The 21,155-nt window shown below is 34.6% G+C and overlaps 2 protein-coding genes across 7 annotated transcripts in view; one reads left to right on the top strand and one right to left on the bottom strand.

The window, feature by feature from the left end:
• FUT8 (fucosyltransferase 8) overlaps nucleotides 1-21,155 on the bottom strand; it is a 314,622-nt gene that overhangs the window by 173,711 nt on the left and 119,756 nt on the right. For 4 of the 6 annotated variants that reach the window (XM_043472307.1, XM_043472311.1, XM_043472308.1 and 1 more), the window contains one exon: nucleotides 1,277-1,705. In XM_043472307.1, the coding sequence (XP_043328242.1) occupies nucleotides 1,277-1,479 (203 nt within the window). In that variant the 5' untranslated portion in view covers nucleotides 1,480-1,705. Of the gene's footprint in view, nucleotides 1-1,276; nucleotides 1,706-9,754; nucleotides 9,852-13,631; nucleotides 13,682-21,155 lie in introns of all 6 variants that reach the window. The other 2 variants (XM_043472310.1, XM_043472309.1) reach the window with 2 other exon arrangements.
• LOC122443765 (ATP synthase F(0) complex subunit C3, mitochondrial-like) lies at nucleotides 9,980-10,716 on the top strand. Its single transcript, XM_043472313.1, has one exon. The coding sequence runs from the start codon at nucleotides 10,108-10,110 to the stop codon at nucleotides 10,531-10,533; it is 426 nt and encodes a 141-aa protein (XP_043328248.1). The 5' UTR covers nucleotides 9,980-10,107; the 3' UTR covers nucleotides 10,534-10,716.

Here is a 21,155-nt window from a genome sequence, read left to right as displayed (position 1 = left end):
CCATCCTTTTCCATGAGCCTCCCTGGCTCTTCTCAACAAGGAAATGAAATGATACACAACTTTCAAAAAGGAATCTGTCCGCTTTCTAATTCCTGATTACTTTGTACTTTGCTGATGGGTACTACTCCTACAAATGATAGGGATGATGTTTCATTCATTGTTGTAAAACTCATTTAACACATATCCCAGCTTTCCAAAGAACATAAAGAGGTCAAAAATAATATCAGGGTGAAGAAAAGTTATGAAACTAAACAAAAAGGGAAGAACTGAGTTCTAAATAAAGAGTGAACGGCAGTGAGGGCAGGGAAGCACCAGGGGTGGATGATGCTGACACCTACATTTCTTCATAGAATGTAGAAATGTAGAAGGCTCCTCAGCCTCCACAGCATGGCTCTCTCCAGTCCTCCTTCTCCAACTACTCTGAAGGCTCCATGCACAACAGAAGCTTCCACTTTCAACTCCTCAGTTCATTTGTTTCTTAAAAAAGAAATGATTTTGTATTCTTTTTCTCTACACTATTTCCCTTAGAGTCAATTACCACCTGTAGATGAGTCTCACTTTTTCATCTACTCAAATCTTCAACTGCTGTCTGGAGAGACAGCAAGCACTAAATATACAATCACCCTCAATAAGTATGAGGAATGAGAAGATACTGAAGAACTTCTAAATTCAATAACTTTGAAAACAAATATAGAGATTATCTATTTAACACTATGTTCACTTGCTCCCCAAAATACAGAACTTTGTTTTTCCCAAAAGTTGATGACTTCTAACAGATATTTGTCACATTTTTTAATAGACTAGAAGTAGCAATTAGAATAAATCTCTAGATTCCAGATACAGCTGTTTTAAGAATGAATTTTTTTCATTTCTTAAGTTACAGTTAGACTAAATTAGTCTCTCAATTATTATAATGTGTTTATTATAGTCCATGATGAAAATTTTAATATGGACTAATTCAAATCATACAAAGTTTAATTTATTAAAACTATCAAAATGCTGAAGATAATTTGAAACAAAATATAAGTATATAAATTGAATAGCACAGTTTTTCTATACTAAAATTCATATGTAAAACAAGATCTACGAGAGTAACTCTCTACGTTAACTACATAGAGAAGCAGTACAAAAAGTACTTTACTAAGATATTTAAATTTTTGCAAAAATAGCAGTTTATAGAAATCATTAAGTATTTTTTTAATAGCTGACTGAAGCCCTGCACCTAAAAACAAAGTATAATATTTCACCATTCTTCCCTCAGTTTCTTAGAACCTACCGGAGAGATTCAGCCATTCGCCTCAAGTCTTCATTTTGCTGTTTTAAGCGTTCAAGCTTTGCCAAAATCTTGGACAGTTCTCGGCTAGAGTGATCAGGGTGGTCATTATCTCGTACCAAGTGACCACCTATATAAAACAGCAAGGTCCCCCAGGCAAAAAGAATGAGCATGATCCAACGCCAGGAACCAGTCCATGGCCGCATTTTCAGAGTTTCAACTCACTCTCCTGGGGTCCTGGAGCTCAAAGAATTAAAAACATCATCACTCCGTTTCTAACCAGTGCAAAGGTTGTAGCCTTCTGTTGTTTCAGCACATGATGCTTCAGACAAATTAGTCTCTCCTGTAGTCCTATGGTGACTCTTTTCAAGAGATCCTCCTGGTGGTATGAGTAGGAAGTTTTATTTTCCTGTGCTTCATGGACTCTACATGCTGTAGAAAGAGAAAGAAATGTATTTAAATTATTTAGGATGTGTGAAATAGCATAAGCTGAGATTCATGGAGTTAAAGAAACATATTGGTTTTAAGTAGCCAACAGGCTGGCAAATAATGTAACAAGAAAAAAAGGAAAAGCTTTTACATCTCCATGTTAAATCAAGTCTCTACAACATAAATTAATTAGCGCTAAGACTGAAGGTGCTCCATACCCCATTATTACTTTTCCTTATAACATCACTGTGCAATATAGCACATATACTAAGATTAAAAGACTGTATCATTGAAAACCCACTCAAAACCAAACAAAATGTACTCAACTACATATTCTGGGCTAATATTTCCATCATCTCAAACTGAAACATGTTTGCTGTATGAGTGAATTCATTTCTACAAAATTTCAACTCCACCCCGCTCTCACTGCTCAGCTGCCATCACACCATCCCACTCTGCAGGTGACAGGTAGATTAGCTAAGTAAAGGTTATCACAGCCATTACACAGCTGGCAACCACTCCAAACATCATAAGCAAAGATTCGTATGGATTATGGTAGATTATTCCTTCCTCAAATTTATTTTAAAATATCAACAATTGCAACAGAAGTCTAACACCCATTAAATTTTAGTTACCGTGCATCTTACACTACAAAATGGATATGCTTTCTCAGGCTAGGTTATTGGTTTCATTTGTCACTTCTACATCTTTAAGCTTTGAATTTTTTGGAAACAAAACAATTTTCTCCCCAAGGAAAAAATCTGTAGGCAAAGATATAACTTTAATACCATTTGATAATTCCAGAGCTATGTAAGTAAAGTCTTATTTCCAGGCACAGAGGTGCTTGTAAAAGAGAAGAGAGAAAAGAAATAGTTTCTATATACAAAACAATATGATGTGTGCTTAACCATTAATTAAATAGTTATGAAAGACTAGACAGAAAAGTTGAAGAAATGGTTTCAACAATTAAAGAACATGACTACGATTCTTGTCCTTTTGAACCCCAAATCTCAATTAAAAAATCCACCCTAATGGCCTAAGGGATGTATTTAATTCAGTAAGTTGACAAAAGAAGTATTAATGTTTGTGTTAATAATACTGTCTGACAATACATGCACCACTGTAAAATGCTGTATTACCATATGTTGAACCTATAATACATTCTACTCAATCCTAAGCTATACCAATAAGACTTTAAAAGTGTTAAATCTTCCCCTTCATAGAAAAAGCTAACCTAGAAAGACAAATGTGATAAACAAAAGTATAGAGTTTTCTAAACAAGAATCACCTCAATAACAAATAATAAAAGATGTGCTGTAACATTTTACCTAAAATTATAACAATTATCATAAATATTAAAAGCCAGCAAAAGTATAAAATAATTTGAACAGTAACAAGTTCATGGAAACATAAATTTTGCCATACCAAGTGCTTTGGGATTTTATATGCCATCAAAAATATTTAAGATATTAAATTACTACGTGGAAGAGGAGAAATTGTGCTCAGTTGCTCAGTCGTGTCCGACTCTTTGTGACCCCATGGACTATAGCCCGCCAGGCTCCTCTATCCATGGAATTTTCCAGGCAAGAATACTGGAGTGGTTTGCCAGTTCCTCCTTCAGGGAATATTTCTGACCCAAGGATCGAATCTGCGTCTGCGGCACCTCCTGCATCGGCAGGCAGATTCTTTACTGCTGAGCCACCTTGGAAGCCCACTAAATTACTGCACTTTACAGTAATGTTGATATTGCATATGAAAAGCAAGAAATTATTGTAGGAGCAAAACATGGTCATTTCTTAATTAATAGCATGATTTTAATTCTGTCTTTAGAGAATATTTCCCCAAAGTTTGCTGTTTTAACCAATATTTTAAAAAGTGATCAACAAAAATAAGCTGAAAACCAAGTAGCTTTCTATGTAATTTTCCTTAGTACGGTTTAAAAGAGCACATATATAACTTTTTTCTTATCTATAATGAATGTGTGCTTACTTACCTATCATGTTTATTGTTTATTTTTGAACCATACCAACCAAAATGTTAACTTAATGATTTTTATCCATGTTCACTGATGTATCCAAAGTACAGTATTTAAAACTTAGTTACAAATATTTTTTAATAAATAAATGAATGAGTGAGTGAAGATGTCATAATGGCATGTGCCTCTATGATACATGATACAAAATCTGAGCACATCAACCTCAACTGCATTTTATGCTCCAGAAAGCAAATATGAATGTAGAATGCAGAGGACAGTGCCATTATAAGGAAAATAAAATCATTCAACAACTTTAGGGTTTATTATTATTAACATATACAAGACACCCCTTAAGTATTAAAATAAACTGGTCTAAAAAGCCAATAAGATCAGCAATCTTATGGCTACCTTTCAGCCATTAAAAATAATTCTCTATGTCTTAATTTTCCTCATCTAGAAGATTCACTCTGCAAAGACAATGGGATAGCTGAAGGAAGTATGTACAACCTTTGATATGAAAGCCACTCAGTTTATTTGTGGATGAATTTATTAGTGAAAATATTTCAAATTTATTAGCAAAAATATTTCAACATTAACTACATAAGCTATAAACAGTATTTGCTGAGATTTCTTCTTTGAGTGGGTTGTTTTCTTGTCAAGTATTTATGAATTCATTTCTGTTTGAGATTCACATACTACCCTTCATCTGCAAAATAGTAAATGGATCAAAACGTGTCAGGCTTCCTTCTGAAACTTTATTCCTTTATAAAATAAAACATTATTTTATAGACACAATTATAATATTTTATGCAATTTATATACCATGTGTTATTAAGGCAATGTCTAAAATGGCTACTAACGATCCTCCTGTCCTATAACCATATCTTTGTGTAATCTCCTTCTGAGTGTGGGCAGGACCTAAAGACTTAGTTCTTGAATGGAAAAGGACTGAATTTCACTTCTGAGATAAGGTTATAAGAGATAAAGCTACCACACTGTGAGCTGCCCGTGTGGAAAGGAACTGATTCCTGCCAACAATCATGTGAGTGAACTTGGAAATGGATCCTCCACCAGTCAAGCCTTGATACCACTGCAGCTTGATTGACATTTTAATTTCAGGTTTTTGAAAGATCCTGAGCCAGAAGATCCAGCTAAAGCCATGGCCAGATTCCTGGCCAAGAGATTAAGTTTTTTAAGCCACTTAGTCTTAGGGTAATCTGTCACGCAGCAATAGACAATACATAGGTCTACTCTCCCTGCCAGACTGAGTACCTGGCCTTCAATTCACGTGTTACTTTTTCTGTCCCCAGCAAGATGTACAAAGTCTGAGACACAGAGTAGGCATCCAAGATGTAGGACAGAACTGAATCTTAATCACAGTTTTCTTAATATCCTGCTAATAACTCTTACAAATACTATAAAAATTAAACTCAGTTTACAACAAATAAGATATTTGACAAAAGTATAATTATTAGTTTATAATATATCAAAAGTCTAAAATCATTTCTATCAATGTTTACTAAACAGACTTCTTAAAAGACACTTGCTCCTTGGAAGAAAAGTTATGACCAACCTAGACAGCACATTAAAAAGCAGAGACATTCCTATGCCAACAAAGGTCCGTCTAGTCAAAGCTATGGTTGATGTGAGAGTTGGACTACAAAGAAAGCGGAGCACCGGAGAATTGATGCTTTTGAACTGCGGTGTTGGAGAAGACTCTTAGGAGTTCCTTGGACTGCAAGGAGATCCAACCAGTCCATCCTAAAGGAGATCAGTCCTGGGTGTTCATTGGAAGAACTGATGCTGAAACTGAAACTCCAATATTTTGGCCACCTGATGTGAAGAACTGACTCATTAGAAAAGACCCTGATGCTGGGAAAGATTGAAGGCGAGAGGAGAAGGGGATGACAGAGGATGAGATGGTTGGACGGCAACACCAACTCAATGGACGTGAGCTTGAGTAAGCTCTGGGAGTTGGTGATGGACAGGGAGGCTTGGCGTGCTGCGGTCCATGGGGTCACAGAGAGTCGGACATGACTAAGCAACTGAACTGAATTGAAACAGACTTCCACTTCTAACCATGAAAGAATATAGATTTGTCCTCACATATAAACAACTAGAAAACTAAAAGAAAAAGAAAAAAATTTAGGAAAACAGTTTTCAGACATTGGGCAAAGGTCAGACAAGACTGTAATGCCTGAGAGAAGGTCAACAACCAAATGTTAAGCCCTATGTTCACTGCAGGTTTCTAACTAAACTTTATTGAACACCAGGACAAAAATGGATAACTCAAGGAAAGCACAGCTATCTTCTTGAGGTGAGAAGATAAGAAACAAAACAAGTTTAGAGAGTATAGCCAATTAACAATGTTTTAATAGTTTCAGGTGCACAACAGAGTGACTCAGCCATACATAAAATAAAAAGTTAAAACAAAAACAGTATGATACCAGCATGAAAACAGACACCAATGGGACAGAATAGAGAGTCCAGAAATAAACTCAGAAATACATGGTCAACTCATTTTTTTAAAACTTAACTTTGGTTAAAAAATATATTGTATTAAAACATTATCTTATTTTAAAATAAATAAAAAAGTTAAGGGAATGTAAGGTGGCTGGAATCTGTGAGCCAGTGTACCAAAGTGAAGACAGCTACCCAGAGAAAAGGCTCCAGAAATGTGCAGAGGTGATCCTTAGAGTATCCAGCTAGATACTAAGTTCTGCATGCATAGTAAGGCCTCATAAGACTTGCAAAGAATACCAAGGAAAGAAAAATTAAATGTGTAGCTGAAAGCTGTACATTTTTCAGAGATTTTACAAAGGGGAAACATATGACTTCCAACCAAACAGAATGAAAATATCACAGAAAACCTGGGCTATTCAGTAGAAAGCCAAGAAATAAAACATTTTATAAGTTAGGGTTAAGCAAGTCTTAGATCAAAGATCAGAAAATGTTTTCTGTAAAGGGCAAGACAGTAAATATCTCAGACTATGTGGGACACATACAGTCTCTACCACATATTCTTACCTTTTATTCTCGTTTCTTTACAACTGTTTAAAAATGTAAAGTCCATTCTTAGCTCAAGGGCTGTAGCCCAGATCTGCTCGAGACAAGTCTAATGATTCCAGCCACAGAATAAAGGCTATGCTAACAAGATTCACAATAAAACTTAAAAACAAGCTGTAAAAGCAAGCTCAAAGTGATCCAAAAGGAAATAAATGACTATAAAAATAAAATTCAATGTTCTTTAAAGAAATACAATAAAATACAGACACTTAAAGATATAAAGTTCACACTATTCAGCAACTAACCAAAAATTACAAAAAACATGGAGAGAGATCACCTGTGATGCAGGTATTTAAAAAGCTGTTACAGGCTACGGCGGTGACTAGAAAAAAAGAGCAAACACTCCAGCACTTCAAGCCCCAAACCAAAAATAAGGCAGCAGTAATTCACTACCTTAGGAGTTTTAAGTTTCTGTAATAACAAGACAGACAAAAAAATCTCTACCCTCGAGGATAATATTCTAGTGGATTCGAATCACAAGGGCAGTAATGTCACTAAAACAAGTACCCCCAAAAGCCTCTTCTTGCAGCAATTAACGTTCTGATTAATTCAGTAAAAACTGAATATAAACAATACCACCTAATTAATTTCTTAAAAATAGTGTAACCAGTCCATTAGAAGGAACAACAACAAAATGTAGTACTATTACAACACTATCAAATTAACTTTTCTTATACTCAGCGTATCTGGAGAAGGAAATAGCAACCCACTCCAGTATTCTTGTCTGGAGAATCCCATTGACAGAGGAGTTTGGCGGGCTATAGTCCAGAGGGTTGCAAAGAGTCGGACACAACTGAAGCAACTTAGCACACACGCATATTCAATATAAGAAAACGACCACAACAGCTACTTCTATTGGTATCTGACTATGTGAAAGTTTCCAAGAGTTATATTCAAGTGGCTTTAACAAGGTTAAGGTCAAAAGATGAATCTGTGACAGTGTGCTACAGAACCAAATCTCTAGGAGCCTGGCGTGTTCTGCCATGAATCATGTTCATTAGAGGATTTTCTTCTAAGCTTAAAAATAATTCAGTACTTATTTAACTAATATAAAATATGTATACCCTATGCAAAGGGCAATATGGCATAATACGTCAAATATTTGCACAAACGTGTCCTTTGATGAGAAACTCCACTAGCAGAAATTTATACTAAGATGCATTTTAACATGTGAGCAAAACACAGCAGAAGGGTATTCATTAAAACATTGTTTGCAACAATTTTAAACTGGAAATAACATGATTGCTCATCAATAGAAACATGGTTGAAGAAATTATGAATTACTTTTCCAGAAATGTATATTTTTTTCTGTGAGGCCAAAAAGAAGGAAAATGTGGCCCACAACCAAGAAGAAAATCAGTCAATTTAAAACAGACCCAGAAGACAAAGTGATGGTAACAGCAAATAAGGACCCTAAAACGATTACTAAAAATATATGCTAGGATTTAAATTTTAGAAAATGAATACATTGATAAAAAATAAGAACTAACAAAAAGGCAACATCTATAAATTTTTTTAAAATCTAGAAATTTAAAAAAATTCTCTGGTAATGATTAAGAGCATATGAGATACTGCAGAGGAAAAGTTAAGTGAATTTGAAGACAGAAAATATCTTCATCACAAGAAAAATACTGTAACTATATATGGTGACAGATGTTAACCAGATTTCATACAGTAATCATTTCACAATATACATGTATCAAATCATTATGTTGTATACCTAAAACTAATACAACATTATATGTCAATTTTTAAAAAAATTACTCAAAGAGAAAATTATACAGAAAGAAAAAAACTGGAAAGTTTGACTTTAAAAAAAAGTAAATTTTTCAAGCAGCCACTGTTAACAGCACTTATCTTCAGATACTACAGTGTTTAACAGCTTTCAGCACAGTCATGTCATCTTAAAGTAACTATCATCGTGAACTAAAATCTGGCCAGGTGCTAAAACTTTAAAGTCCCTCATCATCATTAGCAAGAAAACAATTTACATTAATCGCTCTGGGGCCAGTTGGAAATGTACAGGCATTCCCCCGATTTTGGCTTTCAGTTTGAAAAAGGACTTCTCAAAACAAAACCTATCATCAAACTTGAAGTAACATGTTGAAAACTAGCTTAGTCATGGGCATAAGCAGAATTTCCAATGTATTTTTAAATACAAATAAAACCATGATTTGGAGAAGAAGATTAGTCACACGGGGAAAATACACAGGTGCTACAAAGAGAATTTCAGGGGGCTTCTTATCAGAAAAAAATACAAGCTAGTGGGAAACGGAACAATATCTTTTACAAGTGATGAAATAAAAAGAAACGGCAAAATTACCCTTTGCTATCCACTGACAATACCTTCAAACACAAGAGCAAGTTTTTGTAATCTTTTATTTAACTTGGGTCAATACCTAGGATTGAGATTGCTGGGTCATATGAAAAATGTGCATTTATAAGAAAATGCCAAATTGTATTCCAAAGCAATTTCTTCATCCTTAATTTACATCCTAAATTGTTACCAGCAAAAAATAAGTGTTCCTGTACTCTGCAATTTATCCAGCATTTGGTATTTTCAATTTTTTAAAGCAATTCTGATAGATGTGTAGTGGTATCTCAATGTAGATTTCATTTGCATTCAATTTCTCTAAGCATGTGATCATCTATTCCTCTGCCTATTTTCCATCCATATAGCTTCTTTGGTGAAATGTCCATTGAGATGTTTTGTCCATTTATGTATTAGATCGTTTACATTTGAGATTTCAGAGTTCTTTATATATTCTTGATACATGTCTATAATCAGATATGTAACTTTTCAATTGTTTTCCACCAGTCTGTAACTTGTCTTTGCATTTTAACAGTGTCCTGCATGCAGCAAAAATTTAATCTTTTGATTGAATATAATTTTTAATAGACTGTGGTTTAGATATTATATCTAATACTTCAAAGCAAAATCCAAGGTCAATATATTTTCTCCTATGTTTGCTTTAAGAAGTTTAAGGTTTCAAAGTTAAAAATAGACTTACCCAGGATTCCCACTCCCATCTAGGCATCACCTCAAGAAAAATGAAAGCTCATATTCCCACAAAAACTGATACATAAATGTTTATAGTAGCTTCATATCTAAACAGACAAAAATTGGAGAGAAAATCACCATGGCATTCAATAAGTGAATGAGAATATTCATTTATCAAAACAAATGATAATCTATCAAAAACAAAGGGCTACTACTCAGCATTAAAAAGGAACAAACTGGCCCCATTCCTTCGACCTCTGCCGCCGCGGCCGCTGCCACCTCACTGGAAGAGAGGAAGCGGGAGAGGAGCCCACGTCTCCTGTCACCCAAGTCCTCCAGCTGCGCTGCCCCGAAGAGTGCAAGATGTTCGCCTGCACCAAGCTTGCCTGCACCCCAGCTCTGATCAGAGCTGGATCCAGAGTTGCATACAGACCAATTTCTGCATCAGTGTTATCTCGACCAGAGACTAGGACTGGAGAGGGCTCTACGGTATTTAATGGAACCCAGAATGGTGTGTCTCAGTTAATCCAAAGGGAGTTTCAGACCAGTGCGGTCAACAGAGACATTGATACTGCAGCCAAATTTATTGGTGCAGGTGCTGCCACAGTAGGAGTGGCTGGTTCTGGTGCTGGTATTGGAACAGTCTTTGGCAGTCTCATCATTGGTTATGCCAGAAACCCTTCACTGAAGCAGCAGCTGTTCTCATATGCTATCCTGGGATTTGCCTTGTCTGAAGCTATGGGTCTCTTTTGTTTGATGGTTGCTTTCTTGATTTTGTTTGCCATGTAACAGAAATTACTGCTTCAAATGTTGGCATTCATATAATTACGGATATAATTCTGTGTATCTTACTGTGACTCCGAAAACTGTAGTGTTGGTGTCATGGAAATGTATGTTATTTCCAAAGTCATTTCATTAAAGATGAAAAGTTTAAAAAAAAAATAAATAAATAAATAAATAAATAAATAAAAAGGAACAAACTATTGGCCCACTCAACAAAATGAGTGAATCTTAAAAAGACACTTTGCTAGGTGAAGGAAGATAGAACTAAAAGACACATATTGTGTGATTCATTTATCTGATATTACAGAAAAAAGAAAACTACAGAGTGAACACTAGATTAGCTGTTGCCAAGGACAGAAGGTGTAAGTAAGGGCTGATTACCAAGGGGTTTCAGGGAAATTTTTTACAGTGATGAAACAACTCTACTTGGTACTGAAGAATGGCACATTATCTCTGTGGTATTCAACCCCCAAACCCAAATTTCAGCCTAAAAATGGGAAAAATACCAAAAAACCCCAAACTGAGAGACATCTAATCAAATATTAATACCTGACCATAATATACTCTTCAAAATTATCAAGGTCATAAAAAAAAAAAAATGAAACAACTAAGGAACTGTCACAGATTAGAGAAGTCTAACGACACACGATATCGAGGATTAAATATTGGAAGAGAAAAGGGACACTGTGGAGAAACTGGTAAAATTCAAATACAGTGTGTAGTCAAGCAAATAATATTGCACCTTGTTAATTAGACGATGCTAACATTAGGCTAACCTTGACAAAACGTGTATGAAAACTCTTTCTTTGCAAATTTTCTGTAATTCTAAAATAAAAAGTTTTTAAAAGATAAAAGCAAAATAAATACATTTTCTGGAAACAAAAGCTGAAAGAACTTGTTACCAACAGATACACACTACAAGATATACTTAAAAGGGTGCTTTTCAGACTGAAAGAAAATGATTGTGGATGGAAATTTGAATGTAAACAATGAATAAGTGTATGAGTAAGTATAAATGAAATTTTTTCTCATTTTTAATCTCTTAAAATAAATTTGATTCAAAAGTAAAATAAATTTGATTCTTTAAAACTAAAATGACAAATATTATAGGGTTTACAACAAAGTCATAAGATGTATGTATGATGAGCAGAAAAAAACAATATAGTTTTAAAGTCTACATTATACTTCAAGAAGCAGGCAAGCATTTGAAAGTTTGGTGGAATAGGTAAAAGCTTCACCTGCTTATTTAACTTATATGCAGAGTACACCATGAGAAAGGTAGGGCTGGATGAAGCACAGCTGGAATCAAGATTGCATAAAGAAATATCAGTAACCTGAGACATGCAGATGACACCACCATTACGGCAGAAAGTGAGAGGAACTACAGAGTCTCTTGATGAAAGTGAAAGAGGAAAGTGAAAAAGCTGGCTTAAAGCTCAACATTAAAAAAACTTCAGATCATGGCATCTGGTTCCATCACTTCATGGCAAATAGATGGGGAAAAAATGGAAACAGTAGAAGACTTTATTTTCTTGGGCTCCAAAATCACTGCAGATAGTGACTGAAGCCACGAAATTAAGACATCTGCTCCCTGGAGAAAAACTATAACAAACATAGACTGAATATTAAAAAGCAGAGTCATCACTTTCCCAACAAAAGTCTGTCTAGTCAAAGCTATGGTTTTTCCAGTAGCCACATACAGATGTGAGACTTGGACCATAAAGAAGGGAGAGAGCCCCAGAATTGATGCTTTCAAACTGTGGTGCTGGAGAAGACTCTTGAGAGTCTCTTGGACTACAAGATAAAACCAGTTAATCCTAAAGTAAATCAACCCTGAATATTCATTGAGAGGACAGATGACTGAAGCTGAAGCTCCAATACTTTGGCTCCGGATGCAAAGAGTTGATTCACTGGAAAAGACCTTGATGCTGAGAAAGATTGAGGGCAGGAGGAGAAGGGGGTGACAGAGGATGAGATGGTTGGATGGCATCACCGACTCAATGGACATGAGTTTGGGTAAACTCCAGGAGTTGGTGATGGCCAGGGAGGCCTGGCGTGCTGCAGTCCATGGAGTGGCAAAGAGTCAGACATGACTTAATGACTGAACAACAACAAAAAAGCTTTACAACATAAACTTTATCAATAAAATATAAAACAGATAAATAATACAAGAAAAAACTGATGAAACTAAAAACTAGTTCCTTGAAAAGATCAATAAAATTAATAATATTCTGGATGAACTAATTTAGGAAAAAAAGAAGACATAAATTGCCAACATAAGGGATGAAAAGGGAAGCATCATTACAGATTCTACAAAAGGATCATAATGAAATATTATGAACAACTTTGGGTCAATATATATATGAAACCAGTCCCGAAATGGATAAAATTCTTAAAATGAACAAACTGCCAATGCCAACTGCTATTCAAGAAAGAATAGATAACCTGAATAGGCATAAGCCTTATATCTATTAAAGATAATGAATGTATATTAGTAAACCTTCCCAGAAACAAAACTCTAGGTCCACATGGCTTTATGTGTGAATTCCACCAAATATTTATAGAAGACACCACAGCCACTTTATCAATGAATCAAACTTTGAAAAAAATCCAAGTGTCTAATCAACAGGTAACAGGTTCATATAAAAGGAATATTATTCTGCAGTAAATAGGAACTAGCTTCCCTGGTAGCTCAGATGGTAAAGAATCTACCCGCAATGCAGGTGACGTGGATTCAGTTCCTGGGTTGGAAAGATTCCCTGGAGAAGGGAATCACTACTCACTCAGTATTCTTGCCTGGAGAATTCCATGGACAGGGGAGGCTATAGTCTATGGGATCGCAAACAGTTGGACACAACAGAGTGACTAACGAACAGGAACTACTGATTTACATAACAACATGGATGAATCTCAAAAATAGGCCTGTTGAAAGATGCCAGGGACAAAAATACACATTTATGAAGTTCTAGAACAGAGAAACTAACATATAGTGACTAAAATCAGATGACTGATTGCCAGGGAGCATGCATACAACTGATTAAAAAGGGGAATGACAGTTGTATGAAGGTACAGATTTAAGAAAAATCATCTAAGTGTACACTTACTGTATGCACATTTTGCTGATGTAAGTAATGCTTCAATAGAGTTGAAAAACCTATTAGAAAAAATTTAACAAAATTTAAACTGTCTTGTGAATATAACTGAAAATGTCAATAACTGAAGAATGCTAATTCAGTAAATGGTTAAATTATGTGCTTGCATTTTGAGTTTCTATGAGATTTTCCTCAGCAAAATCATCAGTATACTGACTTACTTTTAATGAAAGAAATCAAAAGTAATTATTCTATAGATATGATCAACTTCAATCCAATTGTTAATGTGAAAATTTTATTTTTTACACATTTCAAAGACAATGAGAATCCACTAAAGTAACTATAAAACTAACAAAAGTAACTAACTAAAGTAACTAACTACAATGAAACTTTTCTGTATCCTTCTAGTAACCTAACTTCTTCTCAACCCACAAGAAAGGATCATAAATATTCAAATAATAATGATTCCTTAGATTATAGTAAATGTATACTATGGTTTAGATAGCTATCATCTTTAGAATGATTTTTTTTAGTAACTGAAAGAGTAAAAGGCGAATCATTGTTACAGAGTGCTTCTTAAAGTAAATCAATGTAACAGAATACACCTAAAACTTCAAAAGAAAAATAAAATCATTTTCAACAAATTTAAAGAACGACTACTATAATGTAGCAAAGGTTAAAAGCTTAACTGTTATATTTTAAAGGCTTCAGGTTGATAAAAGGAAATCAAATGAAACTTTTAGAGAAAAGCTAATTATCAATTATAAAGTACAAATATTTAAAAAGTCCTATGTACATATAATTCAAGTCAATTCCAGATTAATACAAGTCCACAACTATTTACTTAAATATCTTCTCAACTGATCTTAATTCATTTTCAAATTAAGTAAAGATCTTACCTAAAATCTTTCTTACTGTCTATTCTCCACATATGTGAAAAGAGCAGTAATAACATTTTGTTTAATAATTTAAGGAAGAAGTAGGTAAAAGCAAGTAAAAATAGAATCATAAATTAAAACGGTCCTTTAATGATAGCTGAAACCTAAATAACTAAACTGATAAGTGGAATGAAGGGAGAGAAGGAAGAGAGGAAGAGAAGACAGAAAGGGAGAGAAGGGAAAGCCTGGAAGGGGAAAAAAAGGGAGTGACAGGAAAGGAAAGAAAAGGATATTTTCATATAGCAACTACCAAGATTACAAAATTCAATTTTTATTCATTACTTACAGGGTTATCTATCATGCTTTCACAGTACACTTATCAGTAAGGTCACAGTATATGCACATATGAATTTAAAATGCCAGGCATCCTGAATACATGAGCACAAAATACTCTATTAATTCACTAAAACCAGCTAATATCTTAGAAATTAGCCTTCCTAGTTATGAAGTGCAAACACATAATCACATTTATATGGTTTCTATCAGGAGCATGTCACTCACCTTAATTCAACACACCAGGTTGTGTTTACTGATGCAATTAATTTATACTATTCAAATGGATCCAGAAAACTGGCCTTGGCATCTGTTCTTTCTGCCCTAAACAAATCAATACAGCCAAAAAGTGGTAACACTAACAAATTCAAATAAAACATACATCTTATCATTTTATCTGGTTATCAAATACATACATAACATATGTATGCTGTGTGCTGAGTCACTTCAGTCGTGTTCGACTCTTTGTGACCCTACGGACTGCAGCCTGTCAGGTTCCACTGCCCATGGGATTCTCCAGGCAAGAATACTGGAGTGGGTTTCCACACTCTTCTCCAGGGGATTTTGGACATAACATATACTCATATGCCAACATAATAAAGTAGAAAGAGCAACTATTTCAAATAAATCACTGGCTATAAATATATGGGGAGTTTACCAAAATACAAAATGGTAATAATAGTATATCTTCATTTAACTGTGAAGATCAAATTAAATAAGTAAAAATGGTTTAGAAACTGTAATGCAATTTATAAATATTACTATTATCTTTTCCCTGCTCAATAGGAACGAGGTATTCCAGCCTTCTGTCAGTTTCCAGACTATGTAAAGTTCTTACCTATCATGGGATCTTCACTCTTGCTGTACCTTCTACCTGACCTGCAATCCCTTTGGCTTATTCTTTGTAATTCAAACCTCTACTTAAATGTCCCCTCTTTTCAGGGATAGTCCCTGACAACACGTATCAATTATGACATGTTAGGACAGAAGTAAGAGAAAATCCCACTTAAAATGGCTTTAAAATTAAGAAATCAGGGCTTCCCTGATGGTTCAGTGGTAAAGGTTCCGCCCTTGTCAATTCAGGAGACACTAATTCAATCCTTGGTCTGGGAAGATCCCACGTGCTGAAGAGCAGCTAAACCCGGGCACCACCACTACTGAACCCATGTGCCGCAACTCCTGAAGGCCACAAGCCCAGAGCCCATGCTCCAGAACAAGAGAAGCCACTGCAAAGAGAACCCCTGCCCTGGGACTAGAGAGGAGCCCCACTCACCACAACTAGAGAAAAGCCCACGCAGCAACCAAGACCCAGCACAGCCAAACAAATAATTTCTTAAAAATAAGGACATCAATTACTTGATTAAAAAAAGGTTTTAAAGTGAACTAATTCAACTGTTCCATGAAATAGTCAAAAAACCCTTTTCATCTTTCTATTTTTCCCGCTTGGCATATCAGCTTCCGTCCTCGCCCTAGCTCTCTTTGTGCTAACAAGTTGGCTATCTTAACTTTAGCCACAAGTAATTATGTGAAAAAGAACAATTGTCCTAGTCAGTCGCATTATAAAGGAGAGAAACTACTAAAAGATGTCTCTCCCAAATCTGCACATCCTATTAACCAAGAGTGAATCAACCCACCCCTTGAAAATTCAACCACTGTCAAGTGAAATGGGATTACATTATGATTAGACTAATAGAATTTATTCCCAAGGGTGGGCTGCAGAACAAAACCAGGACCCTGGGCAGCAAGAAAAAGTGAGTGACTATAAAACGCTATAAGAATGCTACAATACTTTGTCTTTAAAAAAAAAAAAAAAGAAAAGCACTCACCATCCCCCATTATTCTCTATCACACTATCACAATAATTATTGGCTTATTTCTTTTCTATACTAAAAGGTATGTATCAGAAGAGCAGGGATTTAGAACAGTGTCTAAAACAAAGCAAGCACTATAATAATATTTGTAGAACAAAAAAAGTGAATGCACAAATATTACAGTGTGCATGTATTCATTTAATATCTATAGTCAAAATCCTAGGCAAAATAAAAATAAAATTAAGACTTTGAATCTTAGCTCTAATTCTTCAAAGTCATTTCATGTTGATTCATCTATATTTACATTCAGAAAATGTAAACCATAGATGCTCAGAAAGAAATAAATCCAAATATAATTTCAAATCAAAGACTTACATTTAAGCCAACTCTTGATAACCTGCACAGTCCTCCAACATTACATTTAATAAGGGCCAGGAGACATATGGCAAAAATTCCAAGTCTCATACAACACAACTAATGAATAAAGATGCACAATCTTTCTACAGAACTCTTTCTAAATAACAATAAAGATTCAAAAATTCAGATTCAAATTGATTTAAAGCAGTTTCTACAGAACAGAGATTCAAAAGTATAATAAACATATTATGCTACTGAAAATTTTTAGTGGGATATACATTTTTATAAAATACATTTCTATCTTCATATAAAAGGCACAAAGCCCTTTAAAGGTCAATCGTTACTACTGCATTATAAAAAATAATATACTGATATTGGCAAGCATTCATTAATGCATGAGCCAGATGGATGAGAGAGAGACAATTTATATCCAAAAATAAGAGAAGGTTAGATAAATTATGGTACAGTGATTGGTGAGATGTTATGGCTTGGGTTAAAATGTCAAGTATGAAGAGAAATACACATAATGCTAGGTGAAAATGCAGGATGCAGAGGGATTTGATGATGGTGATGGATAGCATCATACCTTGAAAAGCACACACTGTAAGGTCAGACAGCTCTGGGTATATATCCTAAGAATACCTATATAGAACTGGGCCAAAAAAGAACCAGGCAAGGCATCTTACTCTGAGCCTGAATTTTTTATTCTTAAAATGAATGTAATAACACCTATCATATGGGCCTATTACTCTAAGAATAATGAAGATAACAGCTACATTCATATAGTTCTTCCTGAATGTAAGGTATTTTTTCTCATTACTTCACAATTATGATACCATTTAATCTTCTCAACAACCTTTCAAGTACTATTATCCCCATTTTACAGTGGAGGAAATTAAGGCACATTGAGAGTAAATAACGTTCCCAAAGTCATAAAGTCAATAAATGGCAGAACCAAAATCAATGTTAGTTATTTTTTTATTATTATTGTTATTAAGAAACTGCTCACTTCCAAGAATTGCAAGAGAAGCTAGAGAATCTCTTTTATATGTACTTTTTTAACCCCAGTGATGGGCAACTCTATCACTAGAGTTGTCAAGTACAATTCAATCCAGAGATGTAAAGGCCCCAAGCTTTTTCCTCCCAAATAGCACACTATCAGGAAAACCAGATAAAACTCCAGCATAGCCGATTTTTATATATATATATTGAAAGTACAATGAAGTAACTTTCAGTTTCAGACCAAGATGGAAAACATGTACTTCTCCCCATCCCTCCCACTAAGAACAGCTAAAAACCCTGGCCACTATATTAAAAAATTTAAGATAACTGTGTAAGGCTTGGCAAGCAAAGGCAGACCTGCAAGGATCTAGGGACAAAAGGAACAACACAGTGGTAAGTTCTCTGAGTTTTCTTTTTGCCTCATAAATCCCAGAAGGAAGGAAGAGCATAAAAAAGAGCAAAAACATGGGTAAATATAATAGACTTACCCTCTATTCTTGAGTTTTCTATACTATGTTTGACAAGTGAAGCAAAAAGTGTAACTGTCTGTTGTGGTGTTAAATATATACAGAGGAGATATTTTAAGACCATCAGATTAAAAATGAGAGGAGGGCAAAGGAACTTTAGAGGTAAAGTTTCTACACTTCATATTGGTAAAACTTCAACAACAGTAGATTGTAACAAGTTACATATATTTTTAATGCAATACTTAAAGTGTGAAAGTGAAAGTCACTCAGTCGTGTCCGACTGTTTGCAAGTCCATGGACTACACAGTCCATGGAATTCTCCAGGCCAGAATACTGGAGTGGGTAGCCTTTCCCTTCTCCAGGGGATCTTCCCAACCCAGGGATTGAACCCAGGTATCCCGCATTGCGGGCAGATTCTTTACCAGCTGAGCCATAAGGGAAGTCCAAGAACACTGGAGTGGGTAGCCTATCTCTTCAGTGAATCTTCCCAACCAAGGAATCAAACTGGGGTCTCCTGCATTGCAGGCAGATTCTTTACCAACTGAGCTATCAGGGAAGCCTTAAAGCTACTACTAAAATATCTATACAAGGAGATACACTCAATAATATTTAGCAATATAATAACTGGAGAATTAATAGTTTTAGAGTCACTAAGAACAATTTTTGCCCATTTCCTCAACTTTCTAGCTGTGTGACTGTGGCCAAAATTTAACCTCTTTGTAAATTAGTTAATAACATTCATTATGGACCAATTAAAATTAAAATATAATAATTACAATTATAGCTATTATTTTTATATTTTGGTTGAGTCAGACTATTAACTCTATTTACTTTTGTTAGTTTAAATGAATATTTAAAGTTGTCTTGAACTAAGATATGTATATAAGTGCTAGTCATGGTGGCTAGCACACAGTGTGGGTTTGATAAATAAAAGCTACAACTAATTATTAGTTCAATAATTAAAGGAGTTACCAGCCTTTCCTTAATTCCATTGACTTTGCACCATAAAATTTTAACACCTCCTTGACATCAGTCTTGGCAATGATTTTTTTTAATTTGACACCAAATGAGAAAAAGGCAATGAAAGCAAAAATAATCAAGTGAGACTACACTGAACTAAAAAGCTTCTGCGTAGCAAAGGAAACCGTCAACAAAATAAAAAGGCGACCTATAAAATATTCGGAAGCCATATATACATAAGGGATTAACACCCAAAATATATTAAGAACTCATACAACTCAAAAGAAAAAATAAACAATCCATTTTAAAAACAGACATAGGATCTAAATAGACATTTCTCCAAAGACAATACACAAATGGCCAACAGATAAAGGAGAGGTGCTCAACACCACTAATCAGCAAATGCAAATCAAACCCACAAGATAGCACCTTACATGTTTTTACCAAAAAGACAAGAAATAACAAGTGCTTGTGAGGATGTTGAGAAAAAGGAACCCTCCTGTACTGTTGGGAGGAGTATAAATTGGTGCAGCCACTATGGAAAACAGTATAGCAGTTCCTCAAAAAATATATATACATTCAAACAAATATACACTCATACACACACACAACAGATTTTATACACATATACGCACACACACGTATACAACCACACACACACACCAGATTTTATACACATACATGCACACACACATATACACACATACACAACGGAATCGTATACAATCATAAAAAAGGAAGAAAATCTTGCCATCTGCAGCAATATGGATGAATTGAGAGCATTAGGCAAAGTAAAATAAGGCAGACAAAGACAAATACTGTATTATCTCACTTACATGCAGAATCTTAAAAAAAAAAAAAACCCCAAACTCATAGAGAATAGATTGATGGTTGCTAGAGGCTGCAAATGTGGGAAGTAGGCAAGTTGAATGAAAATGGTCAAACAAATACAAATTTCCAGTTATAAAAAATCCAAGGGAAAAAATCATAACAATAAAATATTCTTGATTTTTTAAAAGTGAAGATAAAGTATTTTAATGTTTTATATTTCTGTAGTGCTATATAATTATTTCAATGTATTCCTCAGAAAAAAAAAAAAACGCTCTAATTATGATTCGCCATCCCTTTACAGATGAGGAACTGTAGCTCATGGCTATTAAGTAATTTGCTTAAAGCATTTACAAAGCTAGTATAAGCTAAGGTCAGAGTGAAGGTCTTTTATCTATAAAAGAATGCCCTTATCACAACACTATGCTCCCAATCAATCAGAGAAACATATTCAAGGTCCCATAATTAGTAACTAGAAGACACAGGATTCAAAATCGAGTAACTTAAGCTCTTGTGCCTAAGACTGTATTATGCTGTTGATACAAATGATTATAATATAAACAGACAGATGTTCAAGCTCATTAATAAAGATATATTAAAACACATCACATTAGACACTTTAGGTATACCAAATTAGCAAACATTTACATTAAAGACAGGTCTGTAATTCCACACTATCCAATAAAACCAAGTCATAGATTAGGCAACATTATTAGAGAGATTATCACATTTTCAGCCTAGCCATCTAAACCTTTGTCTAGCCAAAGCTATTAAATTAAATGTCAAACAATTATTTTGGTGTCACACAAACCATTTAAAAGTGAGGGCCCAAGTATTAATACACAATTTTTTAGAATAATTTTTATGTAAAAGAGTGAATAAATCTTAAACATTTGCTGT

The sequence above is a fragment of the Cervus canadensis genome, chromosome 6 (genome assembly GCF_019320065.1).
Source record: "Cervus canadensis isolate Bull #8, Minnesota chromosome 6, ASM1932006v1, whole genome shotgun sequence".
In the NCBI taxonomy this organism is placed as follows: Eukaryota; Metazoa; Chordata; class Mammalia; order Artiodactyla; family Cervidae; genus Cervus; species Cervus canadensis.
This window is presented reverse-complemented; position numbering and strand designations above follow the sequence as displayed.

What these genes read in the sequence shown, in the direction of transcription:
- LOC122443765 (XM_043472313.1), top strand. Translation starts at nt 10,108, where the DNA reads ATGTTCGCCTGCACCAAGCTTGCCTGCACCCCAGCTCTGATCAGAGCT.